This window comes from Chrysemys picta, chromosome 7, assembly GCF_011386835.1.
Source record: "Chrysemys picta bellii isolate R12L10 chromosome 7, ASM1138683v2, whole genome shotgun sequence".
Taxonomy (NCBI): domain Eukaryota; kingdom Metazoa; phylum Chordata; order Testudines; family Emydidae; genus Chrysemys; species Chrysemys picta.
The window spans coordinates 55,941,252-55,968,264 of NC_088797.1; the positions used below are offsets into that span (position 1 = coordinate 55,941,252).

The following is a 27,013-nucleotide window of genomic DNA, read 5'->3' on the forward strand; positions in this document are numbered from 1 at the left end:
GCCTAGCCACTCAGTCCCTAATCTGTAGCAGTGCATGGGATTCTTCCGTCCTAAGTGCAGGACTCTGCACTTGTCCTTGCTGAACCTCATCAGATTTCTTTTGGCCCAATCCTCTAATTTGTCTAGGTCTCTCTGTATCCTATCCCTACCCTCCAGCGTATCTACCACTCCTCCCAGTTTAGTATCATCTGCAATCTTGCTGAGGGTGCAGTCCATGCCATCCTCCAGCTCATTAATGAGGATATTGAGCAAAACCAGCCCCAGGACCAACTCTTGGGGCACTCTGCTTGATACCAGCTGCCAACTAGACATGGAGCCATTGATCACTACCCGTTGAGCCCAATGATCATGAAGCTCCCTCTCAGTGCATTAAGTGATTAAGAAATCAACAGGGACCAGGCAGGAGTGCTGGAGCTGGTGAATTAGGAGCTGCCTGGTGACGGAGATGGCCTAGTCCCAAGCAGTTATTTACATTTTCATAGTTTTTCTAAAAAGTGACGGATCAGCGACTGCACCAAGGTGAAGGTGGTAACCTAGCAATAGCAGATTTGGGCTAAATGCTAATGCACAGCGAGGTGGCCACATGGAGCATGCGCACAGCTCCTCTGGGCCACAGGCACAGAGAGGAAGATCTCCCTGCATCAGCAACATTTCACAAGTTCCTAGGAGTGTTGGAGAGTACATCGGGGTGCCCCAACATGGCTCATGCCACATGGGACATTGGTAAGGCACACTGGTCTCCAGCTGGTAAAAATCACATCCACAAACCCATACTCTTGGGGCATTGGAGGGACCACGCATTTAGTAACCAACTGGCATGCATGCAAATCACTGCAATTATAGTTATTTCCAAGGGATGCCTAGTGCGCAGTGCCTGTGCCACTAATTCAGTAGCTCATGCTGACTGGCAGAGAGAATGAATTTCTGTCTCTTCCCACCTGCTGTGCGCACACATCCCTTGGAGAGGGAGTGGGAGTGCTGGAAGATGTAGGAGTTTATTATCTGAGCCCTCCAGCATGAGCTCTTCAGTGCAAACCTATAAACTGTATTCACTGGGCTGGGAAAAATTCCTCCTCCCCTCTTGCATGCATGTGCGTCTTGGTGAGAGCTAAGAGGAGGAAGGAAATGGGCTCTTAGTGCTGTCTGGTGACACAGGGCAGGGTGCTGATCATCATCACCATATTGATTATTTCTGGAGTGCCAATGATGCGCTTGAAGCTGTCCAAGAGCCTGCACTAACCCAGCCACCCAACTCCTTTCTGGTCAAGGGGCTGCTGGCCTCTCTCCCAGCACAAAAGGCCAGAAATTTCAGCTCCCCCTCCTCACTCAGATGTCAACGGCAACAAATGAGTAATGAGCCTGGGACAAAAGGTAAGAACAACAGTAGAGGCTAGGCTCCAATCCCCACTGTGCTCATGGGACTATCCCATTCCTAATCCCCCAAGGGAACCGATGCGTTGGGGAAACATGGCCTACGGCATCTTCTGGACATGGCTGGCTCCAGGCACCAGCCCACCAAGCTTGTGCTTGGGGCGGCACCTGGAGGGGGGCGGCGCGGCGCTCCGACTCCGGCTGCCGGGGAGAGTGGAGCCCCGGCAGGGCTCGCCGCCCTCCCCCCGGCACTCTGGCCACCGGGGAGAGTGGAGCCCCGGCCGGGCTCTGCGCCCTCCTCCCGGCGCTCTGGCCGCCGGGGAGAGCGGAGCCCCGGCCGGGCTCTGCGCCCTCCTCCCGGCGCTCCGGCCGCCAGCAGAGCCGCGGCGGGCTCGCCGCCCTCCCTCCGGCGCTCTGGCCCGTCGGGGAGAGCGGGCCCAAGGCCAGGCTCGGTGCCGTCCCCTGCCGCACTGAGGGGGGGGGGGGGGGCGGCAGCGGGAGGCTTTTTTGCCTGGGGCAGCAAAAAAGCCAGAGCCGGCCCTGCTTCTGGAACCTATTGTAAGGGCTAGTTTACACTAGAAGCGCTAGAGCGGTGCAGCTGCACCATGTCTGGTGAAGATGCCCTATGTCGATTGGAGAGAGCTCTCCTGTCAGCATAATATAAAACCACCTTCGCGAGTGTGTCAGCAGGAGACATAGCACTGACCACACCGACGCTGAGGTCGGTGTAACTCACGTCACTTGGGGGTGGCTGATTCACAGCCTTGAGCGACATAACCTGTAGTGTAGATAAGCCCTAAGTTCATCCAGTGCTTTGGAAAGATTCAGCCTGGCTGTTCTGGGGCTAAAGGCTACACATGGTTCAGAGCAACAGCTTTCGGTCACACCAACCAAATGAACAAGGGGAGGCAGTTCCTGTGCTACTCGCTGCTAGCTGTGAAAAGCTCCATCTTTATTACCATCTCCAGAGCCACCCTCCTTTCTTTGTGGGAGTGAAAGCGGTCTCCAGCTACTCCTGTTTGCTGGGAAGGTGAGAGAGCAGAGAGGAGGCTAAGGAGCTTAACATTCCTCTGCAGAGGGAAGTTTAAAGGCTGGCTTGGGTTACCAGGACAACCCTTCTGTCAGCTAATAAATCCTAAATAACCCTGCTTCAGAGTGGGCAGCAAGTCTACTGCTTAGAGAGAGGCACCCTGGGGAAGAGGTGGGGCAAAGGGAGCCCAGGAACTCAGACTACGGAGAGTATTATGCTGCTTTCTGGGCAAGTCTGTTCTTAATGATGTGCTAGATCTTCTACGGATTACTGGTCCTTCGTAAGAGCTCACTCAGAAAACAGCACCACACAGGTTCAATCCCACTCACACAGCTAACTGCTGGGCAGGAGAAGAGAAATGATAGGAACCAACCAGGGCCTGCAGTGAAAATTCCTCCAACCTTCTCCTGATGAACTGATACCCTAGTCAGGAAAGCTGAGTGTGGGGGGAAGATGGTGTTTGTAATGGAAGGGAGAGTGTGTGAGGACTGGCAGGCAGGAGACCTGGGCTCTAGTCCCATCCCTGCCACTCGCTCAGTTTATTTTCCCTTCCTATACTCACCTCTTAGGGGTGCTGTGAGGTGTAGTTCATTATTATGTGGAAAGTGCTCTGAGATGCTTGGAGGAAAGGTGCCAGAGAAGGGCACAGTGTTATATTTACTAGTACATGAAGTAACCAGACAACTGCAGGCAGGTCCTCAGCCCCAAACTCAGCTCACATGACACTGAACTTAGTCTGCTAATCGCCCTCTACCCCCAAGAAACTGCCAGCTTCCTCAGCTGGTGGGAAAGGGGGAGCCTACCTGTGGTCCTGGCTCTTCTTTTCAGCAGCCTGACCACAGACCAGAAAACCTCCTCTGGATTCCAGCAAACTCAGACCTAGCCTTATTTTTGCTCTGAATCCCTTGGAGAGCTCTGAGTATCTCTATTTGATATCCTCTATTTACCACCATTCAAAGGCTCCTACTGGAATGTAATAATCCTGCCCTTTAGCTGGCCAAAAGGACCACTGTTGGCTAACAAGCAGTGCTGGCTCCAGGAAACAAGAGACTGGGATTCAAGTGCAGCTCACTACCATTAACTCGCCAGGCCAGTCTAGATCCAACCTACCTTACAATTGCTATAATCTGATGGAGAATGTCCTCCAGATTCTAAGGACTGATTTTTCAGATGTCTCAATCCAGCCTGTAATTTAGTAATCCAGTAATCAGCTGAGAGAACAAAACTGCAGGCACAAGCAATGGATACCTAAATTCCACCACCCAGATTTGTATGCACTCAAGAGGATGTCTAAATTCTATCACTTGGGCCTGCAATTAATTACCCTCACAACTGGGGGGGGGCTTTAAAAATTATCCTAGGGCCCTAAATATTTACTTAAAAAAAAACATTGGAAAGAAATTAAAAGAAAAGCCCCCATCTTGGTGTGACCCTTTTAAAACAAAGTTTGCAAGCTCCCACTGCTGGCTCTGCAGAAGAATACACCAACAATCACTACAAACTCCTGATGCTGCTGGTGCACAGACACAGCCCCTTCTATGGGGGTTAGGAATTCTGTGTGAGGAGACAAATTAGCTCGGACTATATTTTGTTCAATGTGGCTATTTAAGCCGCCAATCCTTTTCTAACATGGCATTATGGTCCTAGACATCACAGTGTTATATGGCTGAACAGTTCTTTATATGACTGGGCCTTTTTTAGATGTAAAATGTTTCACTGAATAGAGATTTTCACTATTCAGCACAAAACCTCTCTCTCTCTGTCACACACACACACACACACACACACACACACACACACACACACACACACACACGAAGAGAGAAAAGAAAGATGAAAGGAGACAGGTAAGAAACGGGGGATGGGGTGGGGAGAAGAAGAAAGAAACAACAACGCTGAGGGGGAAAGAATGTGCGGAAGAAACAAGAGAGGAGTCCACACAGAGAAAAGCAGGAGGGAGGAAAGCAGAGCGCCCAGCTTGGCTCTGAGCTGCTGACAATCCTGGCATACGTGCACACAAGACCGACTCCTCTGTGTAGAAACTGCGCCCATGGCAACTGGACTGCATCTACTTTGGCAATTTTCTGCAGTTTTCCCACTGTTGCTCCAGCACCGGGTGCAGCTCAAACAGTGCTAGCAACTGTGAAAGCACTGGTGGAGACAGAGGCCAAGCATTTTTAGTGCTCCAACCAACACTAGCACTAGAGGGAGAATTGCTAAATAGTCTCTGTTTAGGTAAGGACAGATTGTAGGATTCAAAGGGGCAAGTGCCAGGATGCCCCAGCCACCCTCAGACAGTCATTTGAATTCCTTTCTTCTATCTACCTTCACTGGTGAAGTGCAATCATTGGCTTACACCAACAGCTAAGCTACCAGACTCACCAAACAAGACTGCTCACCAAATGACTAGACAACCTGTGTTCTTTTAAAGGTGATCTGCAAAGGAGCAAACATTAGACTTGTGGGTTTGGTTTTGGTTTTTTCTGGGAGGTGCTTATTTGTGGTGCATAAGGAGGGCCTGAAAGGATTGGGGAGGTTAGATAGAAAAACGGGGCTCTGTTATATTAGAAATACCTCGCCTCGACTTCCAGTTTGGCTGGCAGATTCTGTGGCGGATGGGAGCACTAGCAGGATTATGGATTCACAAGACATCGAAAACCGAACAAGTGAGAGGTGAAAGGATTCTCTGAACGCTAGGAAAACTTTTTTTGTTTTTGTTGTTAACTATGTAACTCCAATACCTGACAAACACTTGGGAGAAAAGTTCACCCTATGAAAGGTCCACCCCAGTTTTAACTGAAGGTTGAGAATGCTCCCATGCCCATTTTTCAGCAAGAACAAGTAGTCAAGGGCTAATATTTATAACATAAAAACAAGCAGGAATTTTTTTTTTAAAAAGAAAACATTCCCTCTGCCCAAGTCACCTATAACTGGCACACATCTGGCCAAGAAACATGGAGGGTTTTCATCCTCCCTGGGATCTACAGAGTTCCTTGAATGTAGATCTGTGAACTGAAACAGCCTGGCTGAAACAGCAGTAATATCTGGGACCTGAAGCAATGTTCACTTCCCAATCTGCCCTCCCTATCCACTGTCATCTAATCTAAACTTTCAAATAAAGAGCTGTGGTGGTGCAGTAATGTCCCTGAAACCCAGAGTTCATGCTAAAAGCCCAAAGAAACACCAGCTGTTTTGTCACGGTTAGGTTCCCCTCCCCACAGCACAAGGCCATTAACAAATCCATGAAGTTAGTTCTTGCTTTAAAAAAATAAAAATTCATGAACCTCTCCTGGTGCTGCAATCACAGAGCCTCTTTTAAATGGATAAATCTGGGCTTTATCTGCTTTGCCTGAGATTCTCTGTTTACTGATCTCAGATTATTCCTCCATTTCACAGTTAAAACCCAAAATGAAACATCTTTTAGAATTATCTGGTCTGGTTGGTTTTTAAAATCATTAGGACAGACTTGTGTCCTGTCTCCAGGGCTTAGACCAATTGTTTCCTGCTTCCCTCCCAGGGTCAGTGCTCTGCACGGCTAGGAATGGGGTCCCCACCTTTCCCAGTTTGGGGAGGGGTGTCCTGGCTGGGATAATGTAGACCAGCGTCCTTTCAGCTAGACTTTCATGACATCGGAGTGTCCCAAAACACAGAGCTGCAACCGGGATTCATAGTGCCTGGGGCAAGGTGTAAGTGCAGCCCCAAGGTGAGTGTGTACACATACAGAAATAATTGTTTGGCACATACTGTCAGCAACCACTTAGCAAAACAATTAATGATTTATTTACAATACCTGCTCCCTGGTCCGAGGCTTGTGCCTTCTCTTTCTCCCCCTTTGTGTTTCCCTCTATCTCCCTTCCACCCTCATTTCCTTTTATTTTACACTCCATAAAAACATTTCAGTTTTTCTTTCACATTCACAAGATCTTCAGGAAATTATTGCTATTTCCTATATAAAAAACAATTAAAAAAAAAAAAGGTCACCAGACAAAGTAGCAGCACATACTGAACTTAGGGTGACCAGATGTCCCAATTTTATAGGGACAGTCCCGATATTTGGGGCTTTGTCTTATATAGGCGCCTATTACCCCCCCCCCCCCATCCCAATTTTTCACACTTGCTGTCTGGTCACCCTAACTGAACTCCCTGTGGACACAGAAACTCAACACAAAAGACAGTCAGTCCCCTTGCAAGAGACAATTTTACCAGAAGAAGCATTAGGTGGGAGTGACCATACATATGACAGCAAGCCATGTAACACTGAACAAGACCACTTTTCTGCACATAGTACGAACCAGTAACACTTTGAAGGGATGAGAGGATGGGATTTTTAGTCGAAATTCCATCAATTACAGTTTCAATGGATGGCAGAGTAACTTTGAGGAGGGTTAGATAGATGTTCAAGTATTATAGAGCAGTTCTTAAATAATAGATGAGATATAGTAGCTCAGCAGGATAGCCCGATCACTTCATTTAAAGTCCCTGATTCTCTGCGCTAGGTAAAAGCACATACAGTACAAAGGCAAATGCAGAAACACAGGAAATGCCACACCTAAATAGATTCCTGTCCAGATTCCACCCCACTCTCTCCCTGTCCTGTTCCTTTCTGACTCCTTCCTCAGTTATGTCATCACCACCCAGTCACTCAGGGCTGCGATCAACAAACCCCCAAAATGGCCCCCCTCAGATTCCTCTCCAGCAGTGAGGCCAAGGGTAGAGCTCCTGGCCTGAGCTCTGGGAGCTGCTCTGTGCATCTCCGCTGACCCTTATTCCCGGATTGCTGTACACTCCTTACTCCCTACACAACAGGTGATCTGCAGAACTGGGGGCAGACGAGCTGAGAGGAGTAGGTGAGTAACCTGAGGCGAAAAGAGAGCTCCCCACTCTCCCAAGTGCTGTCCTGAAAGGTCACAGGAGGGTTAAACACTAGACTCCAGCAGTTTTATTGGTTGGTGTGCCAGGTGCCAGCCTTTGGGGCTGAGAGAGGACATTAGGCTTCTCTGCATGTGATGCTCTCAACAGAAGCTGCTCAAATCAAGATGGAGCTGCTCAGATCAAGTTGCATTCTGGGACCCCCATGGACTCCATCACTATATTAAAGATGAGAAAGAGTAGACTGCTGCAGTCATTCTCACCTTTAACCTACAAGTGCTACTCCTGAGGGACCCACCACCCTCAACCCTCCATTCCAAAAGCCCATCCCACTGAAACTCAACCACTGCATCTGGAGCCCCCCTGCACCAGACCCCCACCTCTGCACCCAGACCACCCCCCACTGAGCTCTCTGCACTCAAACCCTCACCATGAGACCCACCCCCCTGCACCTCCCTGAGGCCACACATCCAGAACCCCACCCAGTTGCACCAGACCCCCCACCCCACCAAGCCCCACTCCCCCAGGCCCCCCTGCTGAGACCCCACACCCAGACCCACCCACCTTCACCTGGAAGCCCCTGCAGTCCCATTGCCCCTGCACCTAGAACCCCCCAATGAGCCTCTGTGCATCCAGATCCCCCCACACCTAGACCCCTCACTGAGCTGCCTGCACCCAGATTGTCCCACATAGAATTCTCTCACCCCACACCTGGATCCCCCCCCACACTGAGCCCCTCCACACTTGGATCTTGCCTGGTTAAGTCTGCCCGCCCCACACCTGGTGCGCCTGGTGCAGAAGGGCAGGGCCCCAGGGTGTTTCTGGGGTAGGCTCAGGCCTTGTGCTGTGTCAGAGGCGGGTGCAGCCTCACCACTGAGTCCGTGTCCCCAGGGTGGGAGGTGAGGAGGCTGCAGGGTGATCTCCCACCTTCATGCAGCCTGTGGCCTGTGCTCCCACTGCCATGCTGCAGTCTCCGTATTTATTTATTGACAAATAAAACTTGCAGAATTTTAAAATATTATACACAGAATTTTTAATTTTTTGGTGCAGAATTCCCTGAGGAGTAAAGTGCAGCCCATGAAGGCTACAGGTCCCAGAATGCAATGCAGCATCTTGATCTGGGCAGCCTCTGTTGAAAGCATCACATGCTGGGACATATAATCTGCATGGACTACACTTCTACGATTGCAGCAATCTTAGGGGCAGCCCTGCAGCTCCTGGCAGATTGCCAATGTAGCCCTTGATTGGGCCAAGGGGCCTTATTTAGGTGCCACTGGGTTATCCCTTCAGGCTTTACCTCCACATCAGACACCTTCATGCGAGTGCCCTCTTTGCCCACAAATATGTCATCGATGTCCACGAGGATGTAGCGGTCAAGAGTGAGGCAGAGGCGCTTGCCAGTCAGGTAAGCAATAGCGTCCACAAAAACAAGTTTGTGCAGCCAGAAGTTGAGGTTATTTCCAAAGAGGACCCGCTGGATCCCGTCATGCAGACCCAGGTCCTGCACGACAGTGGCATGCAGCGCTTTGTGGGTGGCCAGATGAGGAATGGATTCTGAAGACTTTGTGCTGGCCAAGAGCACAGGCTCATAGGTGCTGTGGTTTGATTGGAACACAGTCCAGTCGTCACCGGGCAGGGGACCCTGCTCCACCTCGTTGGCCCGAGTGATGTAGAGCAGAGGGGCACTGGGGTTGATGTGATAGTCCCGGAGCCCTAGGTTAGAGTGTAGGAAGAGGGGGAATCCCTTGAGCTGAGCACTGAGCAAGCTGTTCTCATTGGCTTTGAAGAACCCTATAATCCCCACTCCATACTCCACACAGTATTTGTCCAACAGCTCCCGGTTCCAAGCATCTAGGTTCACATATTTAAGGACATTCTCATAGATGATAAGAGCATAGCGACCCCTGTCCTTGTCAGTCAGGGTGGGCATATCCCCCTTGCCAGGGGCAATCTCTGTCCTATATTTAAACCGGCTGGATTCCAGGATGGCCACAATTTCCTGCCCCAGCTGGGAGTAAATGCTTTCCACAAAGACTAGCACCACAGGCTCAGTGCGCGAGGTGTCAACGGATTTGGTGAGCCTCCAGCTGGCCTGGGGTGGGATCGGGACCCTGTGCTGGTTGCTGCAGTCGCTGAAGGGCAGGGGCAGTGGCTCCTTGATTTTGGGGCTGTTGGTAACATAGTAGGCCAGGAAGCACATGGAGATCAGGCTGAAGGCAATGAGCACCAGGATCAATCTGTGGAGCTCCAGCTGTCGCACGTGCCGCACCACTTTCCACAGCTGAATCATGGTGAGGCGGGCGGCCCACCCCCTCCTCAAGCTTTGCACTCAAGTCGCCCTGGAGATCTCCAGCGCCACCGTGGCAGCACCCAGCGGCAGCTCGCGAAGAAGAAACAGTGGCTGCAGAGCGAGGGAAAACTAAAGCGAGCAGCTTCTAGACTAGACTCCCAGGGATCTGCCATTTATCTCAAGTAACCATGGTCCTCAATTCCCATCGCTCCTCCGTCTGCTGCCCCCTCCGCCACTCCTCTCTCTCAGCCAAGTCCTAGAGAGGACGGGGTGCTTATAAACGCCTTTGTTTCCAAGCCCAAATCAGTCAGCCATCCTGCGCGCTGTGTGTGAAGCCGGGGAATCCCACCTGGAGTCTATTCCTCAGCTAGCCGCTTGCCATTCACATGATGGCACCTTCTGGCTACACCTGCAATTAAAGAGAGAGAGAGAGACTTTCAGTAAGGCTACAGAGATCAGAGGGGCTGGGGTAGCAGGTGGGCATGGAGGCAGTGGAAGGGCAGTCACAGATCAGACCAAGCTGCTGGTGGTAGGAAATGCACCATTAGTAAAGGAATTCAGATGAGCTGGGGAATGACTCTGTTGGGCTTTCTAGGAAGGGATCTGCAGGGAATAGAGATGGTGCTGTTCCCTCTTCTGGGATTCTCACACACTGTGATGCCAGAAGCCTGCAGCATTTGACGTCCCCTACCCCTCCTTGAACCATCTATGGCACTGGGCACAAGAGAGGAATCCCCTCCTACCCAAGCCTCCCTCTCACAGCAGCATCACGGGCCCTCACTTCCCCCCTTTTAACCTGCTCTTGTCATAATAATGTCCGTCCCCTCTCCTCTCCTCCCGTCCCCCCGTTGCCTGCTTCCTTGTGGACTCTAGGGCTACTGCGGTCCCCACTCCCAAGGGAAAGCCTCTCCAATTGCAGCTAGCTCTCTCGCTCCTCCACCCTTGGAATGACACCATCCCATGTTCCCTGGCTCCTGCTTCGTGAGGCTACCCTGATTCCCACAGGAGACCCTGCTCCTCCTGAGCTCTCAAGCTAATGCCTTCTCGAGTCCTGAGGGACACTGTCATTTTAACAACAGAGGACATGTACTCCCCGTGTGCACACTGTGAGCTATAAAAGGCAAAGGCAGGGACAGCAGTTTCATTTTTATACGTGAGGAGGGTGCCCAGCAGTGATTCCTTTCCCCAGCATAGGAACTCTGATGCTCAGGTGAGTCGTCCAGCTTTCATTTAAACATATGCACACTCAGCCAGTGACATGTGCCTCACTGACAACCTTGGAGACTAGTGATCTACCTAACAGGATCCTTGATGCATCACCAAACCTTCCCATGGTACCAATGTGCCTCATATACTGATCTGGAGGCCTTCCCCAGGGCACCTCTAAGGATGAGAGGGGAGTTCAATCAATCTTTGGTCTCTGCTGAGACTGCCAACAAGGTCAATTAGTGCCAAGTGACTGGATGGTGATGGGGAGGGAACACCTGCTTACATCTCCCACTTCCCGCTCCATTTTATATACACCACTAAAGAGCATCATGCCATCTTTCAGTCCCACACAGCCTGGGTGCATTTGGGCCAGGTTAAAGCTGTATATCTCATTACTGATCACCAGCTCTCCTGTCATTTTTATACCAGCAGCCTTGTTTCACCACATGCCGTTATTTTTATAGGAAAAGATCCCCACAAGGACAGACAAGCACCAATCCTTCCAAGATGCAAACACCAGGGAACTTACAAGATCTGCCCTGATTTCAAAATCACTGCTTCTTTCTCCTTGCCAGAAACACGGTTACCTAATGCAAAGCAGCTTCCCAGGAACTCACAGGAGCACATGGGTCTCACTCCCTCTCATGCACACCCACCCCTTCCCAGCCAGGCAGATGCTGAGCAAGCACCAGGGCCCTGTCACAAGGAAGTACCAGATGTCCCACACAGAGTTAGGGTATGTCTACACTACGGGATTAATCCGAATTTATATAATTCGAATTTGGAAAACAGGTTGTATAAAGTCGAAATGTATGCGGCCACACTAAGCACATTAATTCGGCGGTGTGCGTCCAAGTACCGGGGCTAGCGTCGATTTCTGCAGCGTTGCACTGTGGGTAGCTATCCCATAGCTATCCCATAGTTCCCGCAGTCTCCCGCGCCCACTGGAATTCTGGGTTGAGATCCCAGTGCCTGATGGGACAAAAAACATCGTCGCAGGTGGTTCTGGGTACAGCCTCACCTCCTCCCTCCCTGCATGAAAGCAACGGACGGCAGACAACCATTTCGCGCCTTTTTTCCTGGGTGGGTGAACACTGCAGACTCCATACCACGGCAAGCATGGAGCCCGCTCAGCTCAAGACAGCAGTCATGAACATTGTAAACACCTTGCGCGTTCTCATGGAGTTTATGCTGAGCCAGGACCAGAAAAACAAGGCGAGGAGGCACTGGCGGCGGCAGCGCAGCGACAAGCATGATGAGGACATGGACATGGACACGGACACGGATACAGAATTCTGTGAAACCACGGGCCCCGGTGCTTTGGAGATCATGTTGTTAATGGGGCAGATTCTATCATGGAACGCCGATTCTGGGCAAGGGAAACAAGCACAGACTGGTGGGACCGCATAGTGTTGCAGGTGTGGGATGATTCCTAGTGGCTGCGGAACTTTCGCATGCGTAAGGGCACTTTCATGGAACTTTGTGACTTGCTGTCCCCTGCCCTGAAACCCCAGAATACCAAGATGAGAGCAGCCCTCACAGTTGAGAAGCGCGCGGCAATAGCCCTGTGGAAGCTTGCAACGCCAGACAGCTACCGGTCAGTCGGGAATCAATTTGGAGTGGGCAAATCTACTGTGGGGGCTGCTGTGATGCAAGTAGCCAAAGCAATCACTCAGGTGCTGCTACGAAAGTTAGTGACTCTGGGAAATGTGCAGGCCATAGTGGATGGTTTTGCTGCAATGGGATTCCCTAACTGTGGTGGGGCGATAGACGGAACCCATATCCCTATCTTGGCACTCCGGAGCACCAAGCCACCGAGTACATAAACCGCAAGGGGTACTTTTCAATGGTGCTGCAAGCACTTGTGGATCACAAGGGACGTTTCACGAACATCAACGCGGGCTGGGCGGGAAGGGTTCATGACGCTCGCGTCTTCAGGAACACTACTCTGTTTAAAGGGCTGCAGCAAGGGACTTACTTTCCGGACCAGAAAATAACCGTTGGGGATGTTGAAATGCCAATAGTTATTCTTGGGGACCCAGCCTACCCCTTAATGCCATGGCTCATGAAGCCATACGCAGGCAGCCTGGACAGGAGTCAGCAGCTGTTCAACTACAGGCTAAGCAAGTGCAGAATGGTGGTAGAATGTGCATTTGGCCGTTTAAAAGGTCGCTGGCGATCATTATTGACTCGCTCTGACCTCAGCCAAAGAAATCTCCCCATTGTTATTTCTGCTTGCTGCGTGCTCCACAATCTCTGTGAAAGAAAGGGGGAGACCTTTATGGCGGGGTGGGAGGCTGAGGCAAATCGCCTGGCTGCTGATTACGCGCAGCCAGACACCAGGGCGATTAGAAGAGCACACCAGGAAGCGCTGTGCATCAGAGAAGCTTTGAAAACCAGTTTCATGACTGGCCAGGCTACAGTGTGAAATATCTGTTTGTTTCTCCTTCATGAAAACCCGCCCCCTTTATTGACTCATTTTCTGTAAGGAACCCACCCTCCCCCTTCCCCCAGCTTTCTTTCAAACCAAATAAAGTCACTATCATTTAAAAATCATTTATTCTTTATTAATAGATTAGAAAAAGAGGGAGGGAACCCGGGTGGGATTTGGGAGGAGGATCGGTGGGAAGGAAAAGGCCACTAAAAAAGGTTAAAAAAATGACAGCCTTTTGCTTGGGCTGTCTACTGGGGTGGAATGGGAAGGTGTACGGAGCCTCCCCTCCCGCGTTCTTACACGTCTGGGTGAGGAGGATACGGAACATGGGGAGGGGGGAGGGTGGAACAGGGGCTGTAGCGGCAGTCTGTTTTCCTGCAGCCGTTCCTGAAGCTCCACCAGACGCCGGAGCATGTCTGTTTGCTCACGCAGCAGCCCCAGCATTGCATCCTGCCTCCTCTGATCTTCCTGCCGCCACCTCTCATCTCGAGCGTCTCTCCTCTCCTCATGTTGGTCCCTCCTGTCCTCACGTTCACTGGCTTCTTTCCTATACTTTGAAACCGTTTCCTTCCACTCATTCAGATGAGCTCTGTCACTGCGGCTGGATTCCATAATTTCAGAAAACATCTCGTCTCGCGTTCTCTTCTTACGACGCCTTATCTGTGATAGCCTTCGGGATGGAGGAGGGAGGCTTGAGGAATTTGCAGCTGCTGTAGGGAGGGGAAAAAAGAGAGAATTGTTTAAAAAGATACATTTTGCAGAACAATGCTTATACTCTTTCACGGTGACCAACACTATTCACATTACAAAGCACATGTGATTTCTGTGCAAGGTCGCATTTTGCCTCTTAATGCTGAGTGCCTGTGGCTTTGCTGCTAGAGATCACAGGTCTGGGCAACAGAATTCGGCTTGCATGCGGCCATGGTAAGCCATTGTCTTATAGCTTCTGCGCCCTCCTTTCCCACATACCAAGCATAGCCTGTAGAGTGCTGCGGTTTTTCTGTTAACATTCAGCAGCAGAAAACAAACTAACCCCCCCCCCGCCATGAATTCTCTGGGATGATCGCTGTACCCCTCCCCCCACCGCGTGGCTGGTATCAGGGAAGATCCCTGCAGGAACCAAACTAACCACCCCCCCCCCTCCCGCCGCCGCCCTCCTCCCGCCATAAATTCTCTGGGATGATCACGGTACCCCTCCCCCCACCGCGTGGCTGGTAACAGGGAAGATCCCTGCTAGCCAAACGCGAAAAGCTCAGGGCCAATTTCCCATCTGCGCTTGGCTAACTGCAGGGAAGGATTTATTTTCCGCCACAGGCAAACAGCCCAGTAGGAACGGCCACCTCTGTCCCCTTAATTAAGTTCCCGTATTTCAACCAGGTTACCAGGAGTGATATCACTCTCCTGAGGATTACACAAGATAAAGAACGGATGTTGCTTGAATGCCAGCAAACACCGGGACCATACGCTGCCAGGCTTTGTCAGGCAATGATACCAGATTACTTGCTGCAAGCATGGCGTGGTCAAGTGTCCTACCATGGGGGACGGAATAAGGATGCACTGCCCAGAAACCTTGTGGCAAGGCTTTTGGAGTACCTCCAGGAGAGCTTCATGGAGATGTCCCTGGAGGATTTCCGCTCCATCCCCAGACACGTTAACAGACTTTTCCAGTAGCTGAACTGACCGCGAATGCATCCCAAGTCCTCAGGGCAAAGTAATCATTAAAAACCGTTTGCTTTTAAAACAAGTTTTATATTTTAAAAGGTAAACTCACCTGAGGTCCCTTCCATGGGGTCAGGGTCTTGGGTACTGGCTTGGGAGGGTTGGGAGGGTACTTCAGTCAGGGTGAGAAAAAGATCCTGGCTGTTGGGGAGAACGGAGTGCTGTGTGCTCTCTGCAAGCTCCTCCTCCTCCTCCTCCCCCCCTCCTCCATCGGCAGAATCCTCAGGTGTAGCTGATGAGACTATCCCCGACCCGGAATCCACGATCACAGGTGGGGTAGTGGTGGCAGCCCCCCCTAGAATTGCATGCAGCTCGGCGTAGAAGCGGCATGTCCGCGGCTCTGACCCGGAGCGACCGTTTGCCTCCTTTGTTTTTTGATAGGCTTGTCTGAGCTCCTTGACTTTCACGCGGCACTGATCTGAGTCCCTATTGTGGCCTCTCTCCATCATTGCCTTGGAGATTTTTTCAAAAGTTTTGGCATTTCATCTTTTAGAACGAAGTTCTGCAAGCACTGAATCCTCTCCCCATACAGCGATCAGATCCAGTACCTCCCGTACGGTCCATGCTGGTGCTCTTTTTCGATTATCAGCCTGCATGGTTACCTATGCTGATGAGCTATCTGTGGTCACCTGTGCTCTCCACACTGGGCAAACAGGAAATGAAATTCAAATGTTCGCGGGGCTTTTCCTGTCTACCTGGCCAGTGCATCCGAGTTTAGATTGCTGTCCAGAGCGGTCACAATGATGCACTGTGGGATAGCTCCCGGAGGCCAATACCATCGAATTGCGACCACACTATCCCTAATTCGAAATGTTAAAATCGATTTTGGCGCTACTCCGCTCGTCGGGGTGGAGTACAGAAATCGATTTAAAGGGCCCTTTACATCGAAATAAATAGCGTCGTTGTGTGGACGGTTGCAGGGTAAATTCGAATTAAAGCTGATAAATCCGAATTAAAGTCGTAGTGTAGACCAGGCCTTAGTCACATGTTCACAATGAGTTCTTTCTGAAAGTCACAAATAAATCCAAAACACATAGATGCACAACACACACACAAACATTCCCTCTTCACCCTATGCAACTGGCACAGCACGTCACAGCTGTTTCCCAGCAACAATGAGAAGAGAAATGAGGGGCTGCTGAAGTGGACCATTCAGCACCTTTTCCCTGTACCTCCCTCTTTTTAGCCTTTTTGCTGTGATTTTTATTATTCTAATGTACTTGTAATTTGATTAGCCCTATTTGTCTCTGATTGTAAAACAGACACAGGGCCTGTTATCAAAGAAGGGCTTTAAAATCAAATGCCACCAGAGAAGAAACTGCTCATGATTAAAAGATGCTGACTTTGTAATGTGCATTTCGCAATAGAAAAAAAACTACATCAGGGAAAAGATCAATTCACAGCTGGGACCAAAAGTCAAACTGTAAAGGTTCCCACCAGGTTACTTTCTAAGCTCCTGGTATTACTTGAGACAGAGATGACAAAGCAAGTGGGTTGATAATGATGTAAATATATAGCACCACCATCTTTTACCTGCAGAATGGGGTCAGAATGCTCTTTACTATCATTAAAATTCACAATGCCTTTTGATCTCAGCTCATCGAGGCAGGGACCACTTTTTTGCATATGTCTGTGCAGTGGCTAACACAGGGAGGCCCCAAACCTGATAGAAGACATACTTTACACAGGGGAAACTGAGGCATAGCAAGGGTGACTTGCTTAAGGCCACAGTGGAAGGGTCAGGACTAAGAGACCCAAGAATCCTGCTTCCCCATCTCCTGCTGTAATCCTGGACAGCCCTCTTCACTGACAGAGCTGGATTTGGAAGTCCAGCCCAGCCAGCAGGAAGGTGCTGCATTACCTTCATCACAGACATACTGACTATTTTTGAAAGCCTGGATTCTAGATAAGTATACTGTGGGGGGGCTCAGCACCTCTGAAAATCAGGCTCTTAAGTGTCTCAAAGTTGGACATCCAAAAATGCAACACCAAAACTCACTGGCCCTGTTTGAAAAACACTCAAGAAAATGACTTTTCTCCCTCCACTGTGAGCCTTCCTGCACTAACACTGCAAAGGGGGCCCCAGCACCATCACCCTCTTGTTTGGCATCAGAACTCTGGAGGTACTTTACATTAAATGGAATAGCACTGAAAGGAGCCGGTGTTCAAAAAAGGGAGGACAGTAGCTGGACAGAAAGAGCCAATGTGCTATGTTCTTTCTATCAGGGAAGTTCCTGCTCTATAGTTGGGTCTACCAGGCATTATAACCCACATGTCAATGGGCATTAATTGCTATGAGAAACACACTTTACTCTGCTTACACAAATGCACTTCCAAGCCCACTTGGGGCCTTGGATACTCAATCCTGCCTGTGAGAAGGGGTTTTAGGACTGAGAAGCCAACTGCATACCACAGAGCTCACCTTTTCCTCATCCCCCTGCCTTGGGCTCCCAGGGGACACACATCATCTCCACATACACGGCACAAGAGGTTCTTCTTGCAAGGATGGCTTTAAGAAGAATGTAAGGAGGTATTTGTAAGCCAAGGAGCCCATGGGCTGGGCATAGAGGTTACCAAATAAATGCTGATTGGACAGAATTTGCAACCCAGAGGCTACTATCAAGGAAGATCCCACAGTGCATCCTCAAAAAACAGCCTGGAAAGCAGCACTAGTTCACTTCCCTGATTCTATTTACCCATCTATCCACCCTCCCGTCAGTGCTGAACCGTGTGTCTCTACAGCACAGCACTGCACCTTCAGTCTTCTGGTTACACTTCTCAAAAGGAGAACTGCAAGACAACTGGATTGTTCTTTTTAATGTTGGGGTGACCTGGGATTTAAGCTAGCCTGCTGCACCTGCAGTGCCCAGCTGAGGGGCACGAGGGAAGGATACCCCCTGCACTAGGGACTTCTGAATCATGTGAGTGTTTGGATAACAATGACTCCATTCAATGGTCCAGCGACGCTCCCAAACAAGCCCCCATTTGTTACATGGGTGAGCGCAAAAAAACAAATTAAAAAGAGGCCTGTATCAAATCGCTGCTCAAGAATCTGTCAACTCTGATCTCTCTAACAAGCCTCCCAGCCAGAGGGCATGCCAGCTGGCACACCCTGCACTGAGCTCTTTGGGGACTGCTTCAGCTGGTTTAGTTAAGAAAAAAAAACCCCACAACAAAAATTACATCAGAAATGGTGAGGGAGGCATCTAGCCCCCATCCCTACCCAAACCGCAAAGCCCAGGCTCATTTCCAGGAGGAGGAATTAAACAGTTTCTTCTTACGGGAGAAGAAATTACCTGTGTGGTGGGTCAAACTCATGAGGATCTAACACTTCAGAAATATCAAGTTCATGGAGAAGTCAGGGTCTGTTCCAATCTGGGTGTAAGTTTGCCAAGACCGCTTGATCTCAAAAGGTATGGAAGCAGGAGGTCAGAATGTGCAGCCAGGACTAAAAATTACATTAGTCCAAGATCCCAGCCTCACTGTGTTCAGTCCTGCCACAGAAGCGCTGCTAGATGAATGCGCCAGTGACAATTTTAAGGTCAGCTATCACCAAGGCTAAACCAAATGCTTTGTACCACTTTGAAGCTAAGATTCTCAATTCCATAGTGACACACAGCATTAATGTTGAATTTCAGCTGTTTGTGAAATAAGAAGTACTAAAATCATATTGCTACTGTAGTAGTATAACAGCAAGATAGTAATCAGAATGATGTGGTTTTAGATCTGCTACGCAACCATCTGCAAAGGACTGGAAATTATTTTGTGGGATCAGTCCAAAAGCGTTCAAGACCAGTACATGTTCCTAAGCTGTGACTCTGAACCAGTGATCAGAAACAGAGAAGGTCGATCTCCACATTGAGGTGCACAGAAACTGGAACCCATCTGGGATTCACAGTGTGTCCAGGGACAGGGGAAGTATTGAAAGTCTGATAATATCAGCAAGAACTCCTGTCATGTAGAGGACCCACCTTCTGACTGCACTGCAGAAGGCTCACTGCCCTAGGAAACAACTTTTCTGGTGCAACATTCTCCTCCCTCCCCCATTAATCACCATCTAATGGATTTCTAGACGCCACAATGGCAGGCTCCTCTCCTTTGCCACAAATGACTCCAGTTCCATGCTCTCCTCCCTACACTTCCTATGCAACAAGAGCTGCTCTGGACACCAAAGACAGCACAAACTGGTTTATACAGTAGTTACAGAAGGAATCTAATTGATTTTCTCGTCTATTCCATTCCACCTTAATACACCATCTCCCAGGAAACACCGCATTTCCTTTGTAAGAAGCAGCATTTTTTTAAAGTAGAAATTCCAAATTCTTGGTGCCATCAGGATAAAAACAAAACAAAAGTACCTGGCTTGTCAACTCCATAGTGGAGCAAAACTGTCAGACACCCCTGCCTCTCCACTCCTCTACAGCTGTATCAGCACTAGGATCTGGAACTACCTGACAATGGTTACCAACTATGCATGGCTCCCCCTCTCCTGTGGCTGTGCAGCGTCTGGTCACTAGTGTAGACAGGGCATGTTTAGCTCCAACTGCAGAATGGGCAGTCAGCCCTTGGGTAGGCAGGAGGCTGATTACTCTTTGTGGGACAGGTAATGAGCCTGGTGTGGCCTCTGTATGCTATGTGTTCAAACACAGCTCGTTGTGGGGGTGAGGGTGGAGCCATAACTGACACTCATTGCCAGCTAGCGCCAAAGTCTTGGATAGACAAGGCCCAAAGAATGGAGAGCTCAAGCAGGAGATCAGCTCCGGCAAGAAGCATCAGCAGTTGCTGCCCTGACAGACGCTGAGACAAAGTCAAACCAGTTTTGTGATCTGCCTGGGTGAGTCACCCTGAGGAGATAGGCCTCTTCTGGCAGGGATCCAGGGTAAGTGGGAAATCTGCCAGCTGGCCGACAGGCCCGAAGGCATCAGCCTGAAACATGAGGAGAAGGGCTGGAAGAGGAGATAGCAATTACTTCTCTTCAGACAGGTGTGTAACTTCACACCCTCTGCATTAGCACAGCCTGCATTAACTCCGCCCAGTGCAGAACTGAAGGGAACTGAGCAGTAGCCTGGAGCTCAAAGTCACACTGCCAGATCTCTGAGATGCTCGCTAAGCTGCAGCAGGGCAGCTCCGAGCTATCTGCCAGGGGTGCGGCTGCACAGGACCCCATGATTCCCGGGGGCCCTGGCTGTCAGCAGCTCCTTCCAGCACACTCTTCTGACCTCCCATTCCCATGACTGGCACCCTGATCCAAGCAACACACTCCTCCTGGCTTAACCCCACTGACAAGCACTCCAGTGCCATCCTCCCAGTTGTGAAAAACCTTCCTGATAAGCACCTTCAGCCAGGCCAGCTGTCAACCCAGCCCCCACCAACCTGCTACACTGATTGCCTCTATGGTGTCACTACACCTAATCTAATCTACAAAACTAATAAATTTGTTAGTCTCTAAGGTGCCACAAGTACTCCTGTTCTTTTTGCTACACCTAGAGTGGACCTGACTCATCTTCCTAGGCCCAGGAATTTCAGACGGTTGTATGCACTGATGTGCCACTGGGCTTGGCTGTCAGCACAAGCCCCTACCTGTGTCGCACGAGCTGGGAGGGGAAGGCAGTCTGTCCCCACCTGGCATCCCAGATGCACAAATCAGAAAACAAAAGAAACCTTTACAAACAAAAATCAGATACTGCAGCACTCAGCAATTTTGCTTTCTACCTACCCCAGTGAAAGGAATGCAAAGAGGCAGCTTGCCAGCTACACACACTGGCTGGAATGAAAAGGAGAGTGTGTGTGTGTCCTGGCAAAGCAAGTGCATGGAAAGGTCAGTGCTCTCAGCAGCTGAAGTGACGTAACTGCTCAGTGGCTGACCAAGCCCTGAAGTTAGAAAGAAGCGGGATTTTCCTCACAGTTTAGGAGTCACAGGTATCCAAGTCACTTCCTCACCTCATACTTGCCAGAGCTCTCACTTCAGGATATTAGCCCATTCCAAAGGCTTTATTCCTTTATTCTGGTATTAGCTTCCCTTCTCTCCTCTGCCCTTCCTCACACTCTCAGACCCCACACCAACTGCTTGGAGTGGTGGGGAGGAGGAAAAATGCACTGGCTCCTTGTTCCCCACACAAAGACAGAGCAGTGAATGATGCTCCCTGCCCCACCTGAATGATGAGTCAGGTCCCCCCAAACTTGGGATATTTCCACATTAAGCACAGGTTCCCCAGTACACTAGCCATCAACCTTTGCTTTGAGTATTTCCTCTTAAAATCCTGTCTTTAACCACCAAGATCAAGCCTAGATTGTGTTCTGTCTCTTATACGTCCCTGCTGAGGGGCTGTGCCTTGCACCAACCCTGACAGAGGGACTCCAGGATCTAATATGTCTTTCCCATCTTGAACATTTCGGTGCATACAACAGTAGGAATCAGTAACATCAGGGTAAGAACTGTTGCACTGAAATCTCCTGTGAGATAGCAGAGGAAGAAAGCTCCAGCAGAGGGTGAAAACCACCAGAGAGGCCTCCATGCTTACCTGTCCTTGTGGTTTAAACCTTGCAATTACAAGGGAGCCACAATTGCTTAGGTTTGCAAAAGAACAAGTTGCATGGCTGTGTACCGAGGCTCCTTCCCGCCTGCCAGGGCTGGCTCGCATGAGTGGAAAGCTTCCAGCAGACAAAGCACACAGTTAAAGGAATGTTTGTCCTACCATTCGGTTCTCGATGGACAGACCTCCAGCTAAGCACACAGCTCCCCGATCCCTTTGAGGCACTGTTAAATATAACCTGAAATATAAAAGAAACCACATCCTGAGCCCAAGCAACCCCAGCTGCCATTCCATGGGATGTACATGTGCTTTCCAAGGTCTCTCCTAAGGGAAGAAGGGTGGCCACCCTGGAAGTCCCATCTGTGGAAAGATGTTGGGGTTCTATGGCCACTCCCTTGGTCAACTCCCCAACAATATCTACCCCATAGGGGTCTAGGGGGCAGGCAGGTGGGGGCAAGCTCAGGGGGATGAATCAACCCAGGTCTGAGCTACAAGGGGGACCTTGCACTTGGAGGACAGTCCAAGGCCTAGTTATGAAGGGGATCAGTCTGGGCCCAGCTATAGAGGTGTCTGGGACACAAAGGGATGCAGTGTAATTGATCAAACTTGAAAAGTGGCGTGGAGCCAGTATCATTAGTCATTGCTAAGTCAAGCAGCAATTTCAAGCCCCAATCCATTTGCTTATGTCCCAAACCCCGTTAAATAACGCATTGGGATTTGATACACAAAATGCACATTCTTTGGCAGGTTTTGCTATCGCAGGACAGCTCTTCATATTATCCAAAGAAATACACACATTTGGGAGCGGACAAAATATCCTGTCTCTCTGGCTGTTTGTTTTAACACATGACAAACACCAAGTTTCAGAGCCTGGTGTCTTTATTTCGGCAGCTGGAAGAGCTAACACAAGAGCCCCGGGCTCCACAGAGAAAGGAAGACATTCCCTGCCTCTGTGGAAGTGGAGATGTTCTGCAGTGGGCAATCTCAGTATATGCAGGAGGAAGGGTGATAGAGAAAGACATAACTAAATTCTCACATATGGCTGCAACAGACCATCAGGGACACATCAGCTTCGTTCCTGGAGAGGACGATCCAATCCACCCCTTGCAGTGGGAAAGGTGGGCCAGAGTTCTAGCATCTCTCAAGGAAAAGCACTTGGTCCCTACTCAAGGGACCAGACACCATCTCTTGATGCTGAGACTCTCACAAAGTATCATCCTACCTTTAACCTTCCTCTTTGGGGGAAGGTTACTGAAAAGGATAGCAAAGCAATTTTGGTAACACCTGGAGTCCTCAGATATCATTGATTCCAGTTTGCTTTAAGCCTGGGTATGGTCTGGAGTCTGCACTGGTTTCACTGGGTGACAATACCCTGATGGTGATGGATGTATAGCAAGACACAGCCCGGTTGCAAACAGCTTACATTCCAAATTAAGACAAAATGCAGTAAGCGGGTGTTACAAGGAAGGGAAGGGAAGGGGTGAGGATGACCACAGTTATGGTGACAGGAAGGTGAGTTACACGGACTTAGTCAGGCAAGCAATCTGCAGGCGTGAGGGGAGTTTGGATTCTTTAAAGATATAAACAGATGAGAGACACTGAATGTCATCAGTAATCTGCTGCCTTGCCTGTATCAGTTAGGGGCATTATTTCAGAAACATGTTGGGGTGGGTGCAAAACTGTTAGCATATGTGATTATACTAGATCCTGCAAAGTTGGCGGGGCGGGGGGGGGGGGAGGGGGAGTAAAGCATACAGACTTCTGAAAAGCCAGTGGGGGACAAACCTAAGTTGGGGGGGCAAATACCTCCTCCTTGCCCCTTAGCAAATGGCACCCCTGGTATCAGCTGCCCGTTTTTCACAGGCAGCATGGCAGAAGTGAGTCTTGAGGAAGGATCTGGAGGAGGACAGCATAGCAGCTTGGGGAAGAGGCATGAGAGACAGTGCGAATGCGCCTGCTGGAAGACCAGGCATATGGGTAATAGAGAGCTGGAAGCTATTGTTAAATTTGTCTTCCTCTATGTGGGTGGAATTATTTCATCTTTCAAACCATCTGCACTCATAATCATTAAAAAAATATCACAGCAATGCAGGCAAACACACAGTTGCTCCCACAGTACAAGGTTTGCCTTACCACCAGCTTTACTCCTACTCCCTACAAAAAATCCAACACCCCCCTTTTACGAAAGAACGCCCACCACACAGAAAGGTCCTGTGCTTAGACACTACTTAACCAAGGGTAGATAAAAATCATGATTTAAAAACAATAAATAAAAGTGATGGATTTTAAATTTAAATAATGATTTTTATTTAAAATTGATTTTGTAATTACATGTTGCTAGCTCTTCATTTTCTTCACATTTTACAGACTTTAATTGCCCAAGTGGGTGTTTTGTCCTTGTTTCTTTAATTAACTGACGAACAGCAAGTAGAATTTTTGATTTCACCTACAGATTTTTTTTCTACTGTGAAATTTCACATTTAAAATGCTGCCCTATGCTAAAAAGACAAGTCCAGGGCCTCATTAATGTCATTACTATGAGAACAACAAAAACTGAATCACAAAACTCTCAATAGCCCATACTATATTTGTTAATCTCTAAGGTGCCACAAGTACTCCTCGTTCTTTTTGCTGATACAGACTAACATGGCTATCGCTCTGAAACCTTCCACAAGTCAAGCAGCTTTGATACTGTGACCAGGCTTTGTTCCTCCATCAGCCTTTGCATTTCCTAATACACTTGGTTAAAGGACAAACAGCCTAAATAATTTTTACTGTTAATTCTGAAGCAATTTTATTTGGAAGATTTTATGCCACTAAGAAAAAAAGTTCTTAATAAAAGTACAATTGTAGCCTGTGAAGTTGAAAGCAATTAAACATATGCTTAATTTTAACTTTGAAGTCAATGGGGCTATTCATATGAGTACACTTGAAATTGAAATTAATGGAGATATCCCATCTCCTAGAACTGGATGGGACCTTGAAAGGTCATCGAGTCCAGCCCCCTGCCTTCACTAGCAGGACCAAGTACTGATTTTGCCCCAGATCCCCAAGTGGCCCCCTCAAGGACTGAACTCACAACCCTGGGTTTAGCAGGCCAATGCTCAAACCACTGAGCTATCCCTTCCCCACTTACATACCTGCTTAAATGTTCCCAGGTTCCTTAATTTTCAGTATTTGTTTTTTTGCCTATGGTAGTTTTGTAAATTCAAGTAAGATACCCTGCTAGCAGTGGCTTAACTAAACCACAAAAAACACAGTATTTACGGCTTAGTTTATTATAAATTTAATCAAACGACAATAACACACATTTTCAAATTAATTTTAAAGAGCCTCAACCTGATGTAAATCAAATTATTTAAATTGCCCTGCACTCGACTCTGGATTGGGGAGGGTCGGAGAAGCTGGAAAACAGAATCCCTCCACAGACAGGGAGGCAGATTTCAGCCTTATTGAGGAAGACAAAACTCCAAGACCCGCTAGAGAATGGAACCAATTGGTGTAATTCTAGACTTTGTTTTCTTCAGCACGTAAAACACATACGAGCTGACAACTGCACCCACCATTTGAATCCGGATATCCAAGCAGCTACTGTAGAGTGATTATACCAGTATAGTGGGTCTCATGCTCTTCCTTGAATTTTTTCAAAGAAGAGACGTATTCCAGAGTGTAGAAGATGGGAGTTAATTCTGCACAAATATCTTAATAACAACAGACTCTTATGTTTACATTATATCTTTCACTTTAAAGAATCCCAAAGCATTTTGTACACTATAAAGAACAGTCATACACAGAGAAATCTCTACATTCACCACTAGGGCCTTGTCTACACTAGAAACAGCAACTGTCACCACCAAAGGAGCAACGGTATTTGGGTCCATGTGTTTTTACCACTGTGAATACACCTGAACCCTGTCTATACTAGCAACCTAGAGGCTGGCAGGTGCTATAATACCGGTACTAATTTTACTCATGTAGCAATTCCCTTAGGATGAAACATGGCAGCTGTTTAACAGCACACAGACAATAGTACATGACAGTTTAGTGAAGAACACTGCACTCAAATAAAACTGTAAGGAGAATTTACTACTAATCATGTATACAGTGCTTAAAATGTACACAATGCTCTACAAAACCAAGTCAGAAGTGCTCCCTGCCCTGAAACACTTACAGTCGTAGATAAGAGACAAGATCTGGAACAACAGTAATGAGAAAGGAGCATACTGAGTGATTATTGGTCAGGAAAACAAAGTGGGAACAGTTGCTGGAAGGAGACAGAGGGTTTGGCAGAGAATAACAGAGACTGTTCTAAGCAAAGGAGGAGCACAAAAAAAGGTGCAAAGGGGAGAGTGGGAGGAGATGAAGGGAGCAACAACAAGTGAGAGAGGGGAAGCAAAGCACAGAGGTAAGCTAGGAGCAACTACTCAGGGAGGCAGAACACCGTTACAAGAGACGGAATTTACCCAGGACTATAGTGCTAGATGCCCTCTTCTTTATAAAATAAATAAATAAATAAATAATCACATCACAGGTTCATTAATCAGCACAAGACGGGTGAAAGCCTAGACCAGGGGTAGGCAACCTATGGTATGTGTGCCAAAGGCGGCATGCGAGCTGATTTTCAGTGGCACTCACACTGCCCGGGTCCTGGCCACCGGTCCAGGGGGGCTCTGCATTTTAATTTAATTTTAAATGAAGCTTCTTAAACATTTTAAAAACCTTATTTACTTTACATACAACAATAGTTTACTTATATATTATACACTTATAGAAAGAGACCTTCTAAAAACGTTAAAATTTATTACTGGCATGCGAAACCTTAAATTAGACTGAATAAATAAGACTCGGCACACCACTTCTGAAGGGTTGCCAACCCCTGGCCTAGACTGTTTAACATCTCATCTGAAACACTGTTTCCAGCAGCAGTTCCCCTATCACCTTTCAGGGCCACTGTATTCAGTACTGACTTGGGAAGGAAACGTGAAGCCTGTTAAAAATCACCAACTCCTGCAGTTGCCTAGATGGAGGTTGGGGGGTGGCTTCCCATCCAAGTATTGACCAGAGTCTGTGCGGCTTGGCTTGTGTACCTGGCACATTCACAGCCCAAAGGGGTATGTCTAATAGAGCTGGGTGAAATTTTTCAACCAAAACTTTTTTTGGGTGAAAAATGCAGATTTGGCTAAACCGAAACATTTGCTGAATTTGTGTCAATTTCACCAAACTGTTCCTATAGAAATTCTCAAAAAAAGTCAATTAATTTCAATTAAGTTTTTCGTTTTTGATCCAACACATTATCATTATTAATTATTATTATTATTATTTAGTTATCATAGTTCCTATGAACTCCAGTCATGGCCAAGGAACACCTGGGGCTCAGTGCTGTACAAACGCAGAACAAAAAGACAGTCCCGCCTGAAATGAACTTTTCTTTTTTGAAATTCCCAGTGAATCAAAACATCCGTTATTCTCCCTGCTCTAGCATCTGTGTTCATCAGCGTCTCTTGCCAGAGAAGCAGCATTTGGGGAATGAGAAATAAGTCAAAAAGAGTGCACACATG

General features: G+C 48.5%; 1 protein-coding gene across 25 annotated transcripts in view; it reads right to left on the bottom strand.

Annotated features, from left to right (window-relative positions):
• The window catches only part of NDST2 (N-deacetylase and N-sulfotransferase 2), a 242,065-nt gene that overhangs the window by 26,437 nt on the left and 188,615 nt on the right, over positions 1-27,013 (bottom strand). For 11 of the 25 annotated variants that reach the window (XM_042850138.2, XM_042850135.2, XM_024107977.3 and 8 more), the window contains 2 exons: positions 21,444-21,693; positions 8,568-9,969 (listed from right to left, as the gene is read on the bottom strand). In XM_042850138.2, coding sequence (XP_042706072.1) covers positions 8,568-9,560 — 993 coding nt within the window. In that variant the 5' untranslated portion in view covers positions 9,561-9,969; positions 21,444-21,693. The remainder of the gene's footprint in view (positions 1-8,567; positions 9,970-21,443; positions 21,694-27,013) is intronic. The other 14 variants (XM_042850140.2, XM_042850136.2, XM_042850137.2 and 11 more) reach the window with 2 other exon arrangements.